Source organism: Suncus etruscus, chromosome 18 (genome assembly GCF_024139225.1).
Source record: "Suncus etruscus isolate mSunEtr1 chromosome 18, mSunEtr1.pri.cur, whole genome shotgun sequence".
Taxonomy (NCBI): domain Eukaryota; kingdom Metazoa; phylum Chordata; class Mammalia; order Eulipotyphla; family Soricidae; genus Suncus; species Suncus etruscus.
The window spans coordinates 58008216-58021756 of record NC_064865.1 but is presented as its reverse complement, the minus strand read 5'-3'; the positions used below and the strand labels follow the sequence as shown (position 1 = coordinate 58021756).

General features: G+C 34.8%; 1 protein-coding gene and 1 pseudogene across 1 annotated transcript; both read right to left on the bottom strand.

The window, feature by feature from the left end:
• Positions 1-257: 257 nt before the first annotated feature.
• Positions 258-1190, bottom strand: LOC125995908 (olfactory receptor 14J1-like). The gene has a single exon (XM_049764861.1). It carries the CDS (start codon positions 1188-1190, stop codon positions 258-260), a length of 933 nt encoding a protein of 310 aa, XP_049620818.1.
• A 6551-nt stretch (positions 1191-7741) lies between these two features.
• Positions 7742-8674, bottom strand: LOC125995907 (olfactory receptor 14J1-like; annotated as a pseudogene).
• Between the last annotated feature and the right edge of the window lie 4867 nt (positions 8675-13541).

Sequence of the window (13541 nt, the reverse complement as noted above, 5' to 3'; positions counted from 1 at the left end):
CCAACTCTGCACGATCCCCCTTTATCCCCCTGGGAGTAAACATCAAAAGAGGCTCCAAAAAAACAAAATTCACACGAGTAATGATACATACTCATGTTTGTACATTTTTATACTCAAGGAACACATTAATAAAAAGATTTCTCAAGCTTTAAAATATTACTTTAACCATTTCTATTTCACTTTAATTTATTAATTTGTATCTTGATATTAACCAATATTTTAAACTTCTCTCTCAAATGAGAATGATTTTAAGTACTTCAACAGAAGAGACATTTATTTCTTTTAAAAACATTACCGAGAGCTGACTTGATGGCTTTATTTCTCAGGCTGTAGATGAGTGGATTGAATGTTGGGGGAACTACTGTATACATAATAGTGAGCAAAATGTCCAAAGCAGTTGGAGAATCAGAATGAGGTTTTAAATACTCAAAGGAAGCTGTAGAAATAAATAATAAGACCACAGTGAGGTGGGGGAGGCAGGTGGAAAAGGCCTTGGCTCTGCCCTCCGCTGAAGGCATCCTCAACACAGAGGAAAATATGTGTATGTAGGAGAAGCCAATAAAGATGACACAGAGAAATGCCAGAAAAGAGAGGAAAATAGTGACAGCAACATCACCAATATACTCATTGGAGCAGGAAAGTTTCAGAATCTGGGGGATGTCACAGAAGAACTGATGGATGATCCTGGGGCCACAGAAGTGGATGGAGAATGTCGCTGCTGCATGCATGACTCCAGAAATGGTTCCACTGACCCAGACACCAACGACACCATGGACACAGGCTCTGACATTCATGATGATGTCATAGCGCAGTGGAAGGCAGATGGCCACGTAGCGGTCATAGGACATCACAGTGAGCATACCCAGCTCAGCGAGAGCAAAGGCAATAAAAGCAAAGCTCTGGAATACGCATTCCCAGAAGGAAATGTTTCCACTTTGCATGAAAGAGTTATAAATAAATTTTGGTACAGTCACAGAAATATAGCAGAGGTCCAAGAAGGAGAGATGCTTCAGGAAGAAGTACATGGGGGAGTTGAGACTGTCATCCATGGTAATGGTGGTGATAATGAGGAAGTTGCCAGTTAAAGCCAACACATAGAAGACTAAGAACAAAGATGCATAGAATATTTCTAGCTCAGCACTGACAGGAAATCCCAGGAGAAGAAATCCACTCATGGTAAAATTAGTCATAGTCCTTCTTCCTTTCCAAGTTTTGCTTCTGCAAAAGAACGTGAAATATCTTAAGAGGACAATTTTGTACCCTATCAATCTATGCGCTTGTCCTTAGAAATTTTGGCTAGAAATCACTATCACAAATTTCTCACTATATCTAATATATATTATACATATATAAAAATCTGTTGAATAATTTGATCACTTTGTGAAAGAAAGAAATGCTGACTGTGGAGGTTACAAAATTTAGCATTACCGCATCAATTTAAAAAAGAAAAAGGGCACATATAAATAACAGGAAAGTGCATGTTAGCTTTGAGTTTATATAAAATGAACCTCTATCATAAAATTCTATTCAACACAGCACGCCATTCATTAATATGTTTCTGATTAATGTATTCATTCTCTTATTATCTTGTATATCACTACAACCACATTGGATTACCATGGTTGCTTTATAATTTTGTCCTTTCTAAGTGAAAAATTTTCCTAATTATTTTTTCTTCTCTTAATATTTTTAAGTAAAGGAAAAGAAAATTTCAAGATGGCTTTACACTAAAAAATATGAATATTCAAGCCAACTTAATGGGCCCAAGCACTAAGTGGGCCAGAGAAACATCATAGAGATCCAATCATTTGTCTTGCTCATGGCAGACCCTGGTTCCCTGGGAGTGAGAACTGAGCAAAAATCTAGGAACCTGTCATGAGCAAAGCCAGAATAGCCCCCCAAAAAAGCAAAATAAAAAATAAATAAAACCCACAAAGCTAATTCTTAGACCCAGAAAACATTGTGTGTTTACTAAGGGAATGGAGAGGAGTGAGGGAGATGAGAGTAAATTGTCCTTTTGACTGTGATGACATTGGTGTTCGGGATGAGGAGTATTGATGCTTATACAGGCAGAAGTTAGATAGTGGAGTTATAATCCTACAATTTTAAAGTCTTATAACCAAAATTTAATCATGTGTTGTAATTTATAAGTCTCTAGATATGAACCTTTCACATATACATTACAGCAGTTTATTAAATTTGCTCTCGGAATTTTGTTTATTTGGGAATAAAACCTGGCACTATTTGGGGGATTCAAATCATTCTGGATTCAAGGGACGTTTCAAGGGGAGTTCAGGGTATCGGTCATGCCAAGACTGAACTTTATCCTCCTATAATTAAACATTTAGAATCACTAGCAGAAAAGGAAACTTGGTTTCTCAATTTACTCTTGCAATTATAATGGTTGCTCTTTGCCTTGCATTGTAAATATGGAAAGAAAGATTATTTTCTCTCACAAAAGTATTTGCTCCATGGTATAATGGTGTAATTTAGAGATTCACTGAATATCTTGACACATAAGGTCCAGCACAGTAAAATATAAAGCATACAAATATGTTTATATACATAATATAAGCATATATCATGTTGTAAATATATAATATAAGCATAGTTATAATTCCACTATAATTTAAAGATTTATTTATCAAAGTGCTAGTAAAATAGTACAGGGAAGTAGGCACTTTCCATCACTCCACAAATCAGGCTTTGTCATTGTCATTGCATTTGGTTATCTGAGCATGACCAGGATGATTTCTGAGTACAGAACTAGGATTAACCCCAGATCATCATCATATGTGGCCCAAAAATCAAAAATTTTGTTTGCCATACTTGAGCAATTTATTAATGGGTCTGACATGGAAAGTATTTAAATTTCTTCATAAATATATTCTATAAAAATCAATCATCATAATAGTATAAGGAATATTAAACCATTTTCACAATGACTGTGTGAAGAAAATTTTGTTTTATTCAAATGTAAATTAGTAAAAGGACTGGTTTTATCTTATCCACCCAAAACCCTGCAATTTACAGACATTCCATTACTCAGCATATTCCATCTTTCTGGAACGAATGGAAACTTACCCAACAACATCAAAGATTTACTTCTCTCAACATAAAGACAAGATGAAGTGTCAGCAGTTGCTATTTAGAGGACAAGTTGAATGTTGCCATTGACTAAAAACTGTGGTAGGTGGAGAGAAAAAAAAAAGATGACTCAATTTCAATCTTCTTTGGCCACTTGAGATTAGGCTATTAGCTCCCTTTGGCCAAAACAAAGTTCATGGGTGTTTTGGGTATTTGGAATTCTTTACAAATAAACTGGTGTCAAATCTTGCAGATTATTACACTGAATTTTCTTATAGAGTAATTGTTGTTTGCATTAATTTAAAAATAACTCCTAGTTAATGAGATATATAACTTATTTTACATTTATTGGATCAAATAATTGAAAATTTTCATTATTTGTATTTGAAATTCAAAATATCCGACAAAAGACTTAAAAGTAACCTATTTATATAAATACTTTAAAAGCAATTTAACCTCGAATTTGATCTTATTAAAATGTCTGGTATATATGTATATATATTCCCTTAATAAAAATGGTCTAAATACTAAGCATTGATACCAATAAAAAAATTGCTATTTAATACTATTATATAATAATAAAATTTAACTTAGATTAGAAAAGGAACAAATAGCCATTGAAAAAATAAAAACAAGGCTTGGAGCTGGAGAAATAATATAGTGGGTAGAGAACTTGTTTTGCATGCCACTTACCCAGGTTCTATCCTTACACCCTCTGTAGTTCCCCAGAGATCCTTGAGTACAATGCCAGAATTAAATCCTGAGCACAGTTTGATGTGGCCATAAATCAAAAGAAAATGATCAAGTTGCTTGCCTTGCATTTGGTCAAACTGGGTTTCCTGGCATACCAAAACTGCTCTTTCAAGCTCTGTCAGAAACAGTCCCCGTACAAAGACCCAAGAGAAAGCCCTGAGCACAAGCCTATTGTTTCTTTGTATATATGCGCGCGCGCGCACACACACACACACACACACACACACACACACACAAATACACACACAAATGATACCTTGCATGTGTGTGACTTGGAATTCAGCTCTAGCACCAGAAGACCTGAAATAAGTGAGTTCATTCAAGTGTTTGTCTTTGATTAATTTTATTTTATTTTATTTTGGTTTTTCAGGCCGCACCCATTTGATGCTCAGGAGTTACTCCTGGCTAAGTGCTCAGAAATTGCCCCTGGCTTGTAGGGACCATATGGGATGCCAGGGGATTCAACCGCGGTTGTTCCTTGGCTAGCGCTTGCAAGGCAGACACCTTACCTCTAGCGCCACCTCGCCGGTCCCTGATTAATTTTATTTAATATTTCCTCATTTTAACTATATTGCAGCAAACTACAAGATTTCATTTCTTCTCATTACTGCAAAATATTGCACTAATTATATGTACTACATCATCATGATGCTCGTGTATTGTACCTTTGGGTGTTTCCATAATCTAACTATAATACTAAAGGCTGCAATGAGCTTAGGTGGGCCTGTCTGTTTTTCAAGGTAATTTTTTGTGCGCTTGTAGTTATCAAGAAGTAAAGTTGTAGGGTGTATGGAAACCCTCTTCAGAATTTTTTCTAGAAGTCTCTGAACTATTATTCACAGAGGCTGAACAAGTGGGCATTCCCACCAACAATGATTGAGAGTCCTTAATTCATTCCATTCCACCAACAACTAGGCTAATTTTTCCAGACATTTTCAAATGTACCATCATTTTTTTTACATCAATTAATTGTGATTCAAATATTGCAATTAGAAAAGACTTTGGACAAGTTCTTGGTGTAAGATACTTTAGCACAGGGGACAAATGCCAAAGGACAATAGAAACCAAGATCCTGTCTTGAGTAGGAAGTTTTCCCCTGTGAATGATTCAATGGGTTTGGGAATTGGAACATTAGTGGAGTGAAATGGTAGAGAAAGAATACTCCTTCCACACACTGTTGTAGAACTAAACAGTGGAACTAAAGTGCATGAAACTTACCATTCAGTACTGAAAACCACATAGTCCCACCAAGAGTGATCCCTCAGCACTACACAAATTGGATTTTTTGGGCCCCAAATCAAAATTAATTAAAAAATATAAAAAGGTACTTTACTTGAATTTTGATCTAGATGTTCTGGAAATTAAAATTAAACAAATTTTTAAAAACTGGAATTGAAAAAATAAGACCCTTTACTTACAAAAAACAAATGTAGAAAATTTAAAGAGCCTATAAAGTTCCATGATAACTTCTAAACACAATAAAATAAGCAAAGTCATTAAGTATCAGGTCAACAGAGGAGCATTTTATTGTATTTCCAAATACATTAAAGCAGACCATTATTGTCTAGTTACAATTCAGAATAACATCAAACATATAGAATAGTACACAAAAACAGGTATAGAAAATACTATCCATCATACTGGAAACTATATTATTGATGAGAAAAAATCCAAAGACAAATAATATGAAAGAGTACAATAAGAACTCAATAATCTACTTGATCTCAAGCTTCCAGGAATTCCAGTAAAAAGCTTAGTACATGGAACTGGAGTGATAGCACAGCGATAGGGCATTTGCCTTTTTCCCTGGCTGATACTGGTATAATCCACAGCATTTAATACGGTCCCCCTAGCCTGCAAGGAACAATTTCTGAACATAGAGCCAGGAGTAGCCCCTGAGTACTGTCAGGTATGGCCCAACAATAAACAAAAAAAAACCTCAATAGATGTGTTTTGAAAGCTGAAAAATGGTCTTAATTTTGCAACAAAGATAGAAAACATAAGAGCATCCAAGAGAATCTGGAAGGTTATTAGGAAAGTGATATGAAATCAGAACAAAAATAGATTTGAGGCTAGTTCATTAGCAAGCTAATAAAATATTATCATTTATTTCAATGTATTAAACACCCCCATACCTACATCATAATCTGATTCCAACAATGACGCTACTAAAATTCATAGAAGAAGCATATATTTCTCAGTTTATCCAGTTACTAATTAAGTTGTATATTTCTATGAACAGATAAAACAAGAGCCTCCCTCACATAGGTTGTCAAAATTATTTTATAGTGACTATCAAATGCAAAGGATAAACAATAAAACATTACCAGAAATGTTAAACTTTCACATTTATAATTCTACTTTCATGTTTTTGCATCTTCAAACTGAAACTAATTCTGAATGAGACTACATTACTAGTGAATATTTTCTTTTACCTAATTCATCAAAGCATGGGGAAATTAATACAATAAATCTTTGGGAAACCCTAAGTAGGCAACTTTTACATCTTTCTTTTATGTTTGTAACTAATTCTCTTTCTCATGACTTTTTAATTACACATATTTTATTTTTCCTTATTTACCTGCTAATGAATCCATTAATTGTGTTTTCCACTATAATATAACACTATCTTTATGTAATAAATATTTAAAAAATTTTTTTTTGGTTTTTGGGACACACCTGGCGTTGCTCAGGGGTTACTTCTGGCTGTCTGCTCAGAAATAGCTCCTGGCAGGCACGGGGGACCATATGGGACACCGGGATTCGAACCAATCACCTTTGGTCCTGGATCGGCTGCTTGCAAGGCAAACGCCGCTGTGCTATCTCTCTGGACCCAATATTTTTAAATTTTACTGAATATTCTTTTCAAAGAATGTGACTCTAAATAATATATTTATCTATATTATTATTGCTTCTTCATTTTATTCTTTACCACTTTAAATATTTTCCTTTCAGTCTCCCAGAAATGATCCTTTAACTGTTTCTTTCTCACGAATAGCAAAGTAATACAGTACACAAGAGAAAAAGAAAATGGCATAACAATATTCTTGCACAGTAACTTCAAATATAGAAGCCCACAAATCAATATCAATGCCCACAAAATGGCCAACATGTATTGAACCAAGACTTATAATAAATATTGCCAAGATTTTATTATAAAGTATTGAATATTAGGTAAAATCCAAAAGTTAGGACCTGAGAAACATGAGAAGACAACCTTATAGTCAAAGATATACATTTCCTAGAAGAAACAATAGGTAAAATACTTATGACTTAGTAAAAATTAAGGAAATTTTACTGCTTCACAAGGTGAAATTTTAAATCACTGCCTTTAAAAAGTCCTGAGCAGGGGCCAGAGAGATAGCAAGGAGCTAAGGCGTTTGCCTTGCGTGCAGAAGGTTGGTGGTTCGAATCCTGGCATCCCATATGGTCCCCCAAGCCTGCCGGGAGTGCTTTCTGAGCATAGAGCCAGGAGTAACCCCTGAGTACAGCCAGGTGTGACCCAGAAACCAAGACCAATACCAAACCAAACCAAACCAAACAAAAAAAGTCCTGGGCAGATCCAAAGAGATAAACAGAACAATGGGTTAGTTGCGTGGCTTGCAGGTTAGATCTCCAGAATCACATACGGCCCCTTGACCATAGCTAAGCATGGCCCTTGATCACAGAGGTAAGCTACCAGGTTTGACTCCCAAACTAAACAAGAGTACAAATTAAGTAGGAAATTTTTAATAAGTTTATTATTCAAATAGCATACATCATATAGATAAGTTACCTTTCTCATAAAACAATTATTCATCCATATAATCACATCTTTGTTTTCATTTAAATTCTTGTGTGGCTAAAGTATTGCCGAATCTGTTTTGAATCAGTCTCCCAATCAAAAATAAACAGATGGGTCTCAAACAAAGAAGTATGATTTTCTTCTTTGAAACACCTTTCTTAGAGCTGTTTTGATGACTTTATTTCTCAGGCTGTAGATCACTGGATTGAACGTCGGAGGAATGACTGTGTACAGAATAGTGAGTAAAATGTCTAGCGCTGTTGGAGTGTCTGAATGGGGCTTCAAAAACTCAAAGGTTCCAGTAGAAATAAATAATGTGACAACAACGAGGTGGGGCAGGCAAGTGGAAAAGACCTTGGCTCTGCCCTCCGCAGATGGCATTCTCAGTTCAGAGGAAAATATGTGCACGTAGGAGAATCCAATAAAGATGAAACAAAGAAATCAGAACAAAGATAGGAATATAGTGACATAAACATCATTGATATACTCATTGGAACAGGAGAGTTTCAGGATCTGGGGACATCACAGAAGAACTGGTGGATAATACGGGGGCCACAGAAGCGAATGGAGAAAGTAGCTGCTGTGTGCATTATTCCAGAGATTGTCCCACTGACCCAGGCTCCAACGACTCCATGGATACAGGTTCTGGCATCCATGATGATGTCATAGCGCAATGGAAGGCAGATGGCCACATAACGCTCATAGGACATCACCATTAGTAAGGGCAGTTCAGCAGAACCACAGACTAAGAAAGCAAAGCATTGTAATGCACATTCCCAGAGGGAAATGTTTCTTCTATGAGTGAAAGAATTGTAAATGAATTTTGGTACAGTCACAGAAATATAGGAGAGATCCAAAAATGACAGATGCTTCAGGAAGAAGTACGGGGGAGTTGAGATTGTCATCCATGGAAGTGGTGGTGATGATGAGGATGTTGCCAGTTAAAGCCAACAAGTAGAAGACCAAGAATAAAGAGGCATAAAACACTTCCAGCTCAGACTTGGTGGAAAACCCCAATAGAAGAAAACCACTTGTAGTGAAATTAACCATGGTTTCTGTCACTTCCAATCGTGATTGGTTGTAACAAGACATGATGTCCACTCTTCAACAAAAAATTGTTGTAAATATTAAAATATAAGCCACTTATACTCAATAAAATATGCTAAGAAGTTAGGATGCCATTTTTCATTATCAATATATACAATTATTTATAAATGTATTGTCATAAACCCTGTGAGGCCTTCTCAATAAAATTAATATTGAAAAGCTATATTACAAAATTTTGCACTTCCATTTCAAACAAAGGGATTTTAAAATTTATGTTTTCATTAATGGGACTATAAAGTATTTAGATTGACATGCAGTGCTTTTATAAGATTTTTTCTTTAAGGGGTTATATACAACTGGTGATGTCAAGGGCTTAATCCTAATTCTACCCTCAGGGGTCACTCCTGGCAGTGGTCAGACTTTTACTGCCCAGACCAAACAATGTTGGTGCATGCAAAGAAAAATCTTCTCTGCTGTAAGATCTCTCCATCTCTGTGAATTTACATGTTTTATTCTCCACAACACACATATTGATATGTGCTTGAAATGCTTCTAATTTCTTACAAATCTTTCTGTTTATATATCATTGAAACATTACTTTTATTATAGCAATTTCAAATTTCTGTTATTTTGGGAGAGAAAATTTGTTGTTCTCCTTATTCTTTAATTTAGGGGCATCATTCTCAGATGAACCCTAAAGAACCAAAACATCTAAACTGGGAAAAGGAGGAATACTACTCAGACTTTGTGAAACTTCTGTTGATTAACAGAAGGAAAGGATAAGTAATGTGGTGGAAAAAAGAGAGAAGGCATTTTCCTGTTACCACTAGATTCAGATTCATACATAAAAGTGGAAGGCAGTATTTCTAAAATTTTTATAAGGTTTGTAAACCAATGATACATCAATTAATTAAAATACACATCATTTTTCATAACAAATAAACATTTAAAACCAGAAACTAACTAGAGAGAGGGTACAGATCTTGCTTATAGGTGACCCCAGGTTATTTCAGGGACCATGTAGTTCCCTGAGCATTGTTGGATGCAGAATTGAAGGCATCCTAAGCACCACCAGGTTAGCCCAATACATAATCCCTGAAGACACAGGGCATGAACACCCCTTGACATCACAGTATTCTTGGGTTTGCACAATGAACTTCAAAGATATAGGCTGAATATCACAGGAGATGCTTCAGAGCACTGCTAGGAGGCAAAATTCAGGCAAAAAATGTCAATACAACCAGAAAAACTCTAGTTTTAAACCTATACACCATTTATGATATAGAGGCAACCATGTTCTTTCACCTTTATTTTTATCATAAAGCATCCTAAAAAGTATATTATTAAAATAAAATCGAGTTGATGATAGGTAGCTGAATCAATAAATTATTTAAACTCTTAATTTAATCATTGAAAAGCACTTTCTTCATAAGAAATTTTATTTTGTTAATTTGTATTCATTTGGAAAGAAATTATACATTTATTTTAAACAAATAATTTTAAAAATTATACATTTAATTTAAATACATTTATTTATAAAATCTTTGTGTACTGCAGGAAAGAGAATATGATTTAACATAATAAGTAAATTGTCTAAAATTCAAAATGGAAAATTCTGTATCTAAGCAATATTTTATTAATAAAATATGTATTTGATAAAGTTTGTTTACAATTGTACTAAAATCTGCACACAAATTATAAAGTAAATTAAAAACTCTTTACACAGTAAGATTTTAGAAGGCACTGAAAATTATAATGCACTTTTTCATAAGTGAGATATTGATCACTATTTATATTCATATATACTATACTGGTACATTTTATTCTCAGTAAATAGAAACACAATCAGAGATGAAAAAACTTAGGAATAAAAATAACAATATTTCTGAATGATGAGTATAAGATGTTATTTGTTGTTGATGGGTTAGCTTGACTCAAGACAAATACAAAATTGGATACACATTTTAGATTTTAGATTTTATCACTATGTGGATAATCCTGTATTTATTTACTTAGATCTGAGAATGATGAATTGTTCTTGTTTTTATTGTGTACTTAAAATTCTCAAATCTAATATTTATTCTCAATATAGTCATTGTATTGATTTATATTAAAATAGTATTATTAATTAAAACATGGCCTTACATGGTATAAAGATTTTGTTTTTATGTTAATATCTTTAAATGTTTTGTCACTTAAAATTTATATAATATTCAGAGTTATAGATTAGAAAATATATGTGTCATTAAGTTCTTCAGCAATTTGTTGTGTGCTAAAGTATTTTTTTACTTCTTGTGAGAGGGACCTTATGTAGTTGTGCTCAGGGCTTACTCCCTGTTTCTGCATTTAGGGATCACTCTGGCTGGCTGGGCTCAGGGCATCATGTAGGATGCTTGAGGATCAAATGTGGGTCCTACTAGAAGGGCTCAGGAGATCATGTGAAACACTGGGGTTGAAGATCAAACCTGAGTTGGCCATATGCAAGGCAGGTGCCCTACCTATTGTACTATCACTGTAGCCAGAATTTTGCCACATTATATATGAATAACTAACACTTATTTAATCCATTGTTGCTACATTTATCTATAATACCAAAAATATACACAGAAAAAAAGAAGGAACTTCTTCTATATCATTTCAAGGTATTTTTGCCTTTATTCATATCTTTTTTTATTAACCAAATTTATTACATACATGATTGTATTTGGGTTTCATTCATGTAAAAACACCACCCATCACCAGTGCAACATTCCCATCACCAATGTCCAAAATCTCCCTCCTCCCCACCCAACCCCTGCCTGTACTCTAGACAGGCTTTCTATTTCCCTCATACATTCTCATTATTAGGATAGTTCAAAACGTAGTTATTTCTCTAACTAAACTCATCCCTGTTTGCAGTGAGCTTCATGAGGTGAGCTGTAACTTCCAGCTTTGTTACATCCCACTCAGAAGGGGCACACACCAGAAGGTGTAGTGCTCTCCTGAAAAGGAATTATTTGCCAAAAAGGCCCGCTTAGAGCAGTCAAAATCACTTGACCCTTTGCGTGGATTGTTTGGCCATAATTCTAATATGTGGCTGTAACTATCTCTCTCTTTATTTTTAACCAATATTAAAAATCAGGCCTTAGTAATTCTAACAAAGAAGGACAGTACAAATCCCGCCAAAAGTCTCCCACTAAACAGCTACTTTGGCGCCAAGATCAGGTTTTAACCCAAAACTTAGCTCATAGTAAAACAATTTTCAGTTTTCCCCCAAAAACTCTAAAACATTTCTCTCTCTTCCCACTTCCCTGAAAATTACCTGTTTCCCCCTGCTTACCCAAAACAAAACTAACCCAAAACAAAACTTCTTTTCAACTTCAGTATCGGTTCTTTAATGTGCAAATTTTATCCATGGACTTTCATTCTGTTTCCCATTTTCTTTGATGTCAAGAATTTTCACCCTGCATTCCAAACCTCAAACCTTAAAAGCAGCCAGCTCAAAAAATAAATTTTGTCTTCGTCTTTTTAGACGCAAGTCCCCATGCATTCTGTGTGGTCTCATTCATTTCTACAATAATGTTCCGTCTTTTCACCATTTCGTGTACCCACTCTCTCCCCGTGAAGGATTTCCGACCTCCACGAAGAATCTGTTTGCAGGCGCTGAAGTCTTGCAACAAAATTGGCTCACAACACAGCTTTTTTCTCTTTTGTGCCTGAAAATTATTATTGCAAAAATGTCTTTCACTTTTCTTAAAACCCATAGATGAGTGAGACCATTCTGCGTTTCTCTCTCTCTCTCTCTCTCTCTCTCTCTCTCTCTCTCTCTCTCTCTCTCTCTCTCTCTCTCTCTCTGACTTATTTCACTCGGCATAATAAATTCCATGTACATCCTTGTATAGGAGAATTTCATGACTTCATCTCTCCTGACAGCTGCATAATATTCCATAGCCTTTATTCATATCTTTTTAACCAAACTCAGAATTTAAAATATTACATTCATTTTTATTTATTTATTTTTATTAATTTATTTTTTGTTTTGTTTTTGTGTCACACCCAGGTCAGAAATCACTCCTGGCAGGCATGGGAGACCATCTGGGCTGCCTGGATTCTAACCTCTTCTGACCTTAATTGTCTGCATGCCAGGCAAACACTCTACCACTGTCCTACTCTCCTGTTCATTACTTTCATTTTTAATAAAATATAAAAGTATTTCTCGTACTTGAAACATAGTCTCAAGATTTGTTAGGGCGTTATTTCATCAATTCTACTTTTTTGCATCTCCAACTTACTCATTAACCTATAACAAAGGGGTAAAGAAAATCATAAATACCTCTCAAACCCCTGTTTAATACCTTTGAAACATTTTTCTGTATTTGTGGATGTACAAATGATTTTAAAACTTTTGCAAATTGATCTTATAATGGTCAATCTGTTTAAGTATGCCAAGTATACATTAGCTGTGCCACACTGTTGGATACTCACTGTAAATTACATCAGTGACTATTTAAAGGATGGCATTGTGTAGAGGTGAGAATTTTGATCCACCAATTGTTTCTGGAATAGAAGGAATTCATAATATTCTTTTCTGAATTCCTAATTTCAAGTTAAAAATATGAATTCTAACATTTCATTAATATTTTTACTATCGGTGACATACAGTATTTTATCCATCTTTATTACTGAATCTCAAGACACTCACCAGGACACATGCACAAACTAATTTCCTTAACATAAGAACGAGCTGAAATATCAGAGGGTGATGACTCTTAGCTCAAAGTTCTGATCGTTTCAATCTGCGTCTTTCAATAAAGTATGGCTCTGTGGAGAGAAAGAAAAAAAGCCAATTTTAATTCTTCTTTGACCTTAAAGGTTAGGCTGTGAATACCCC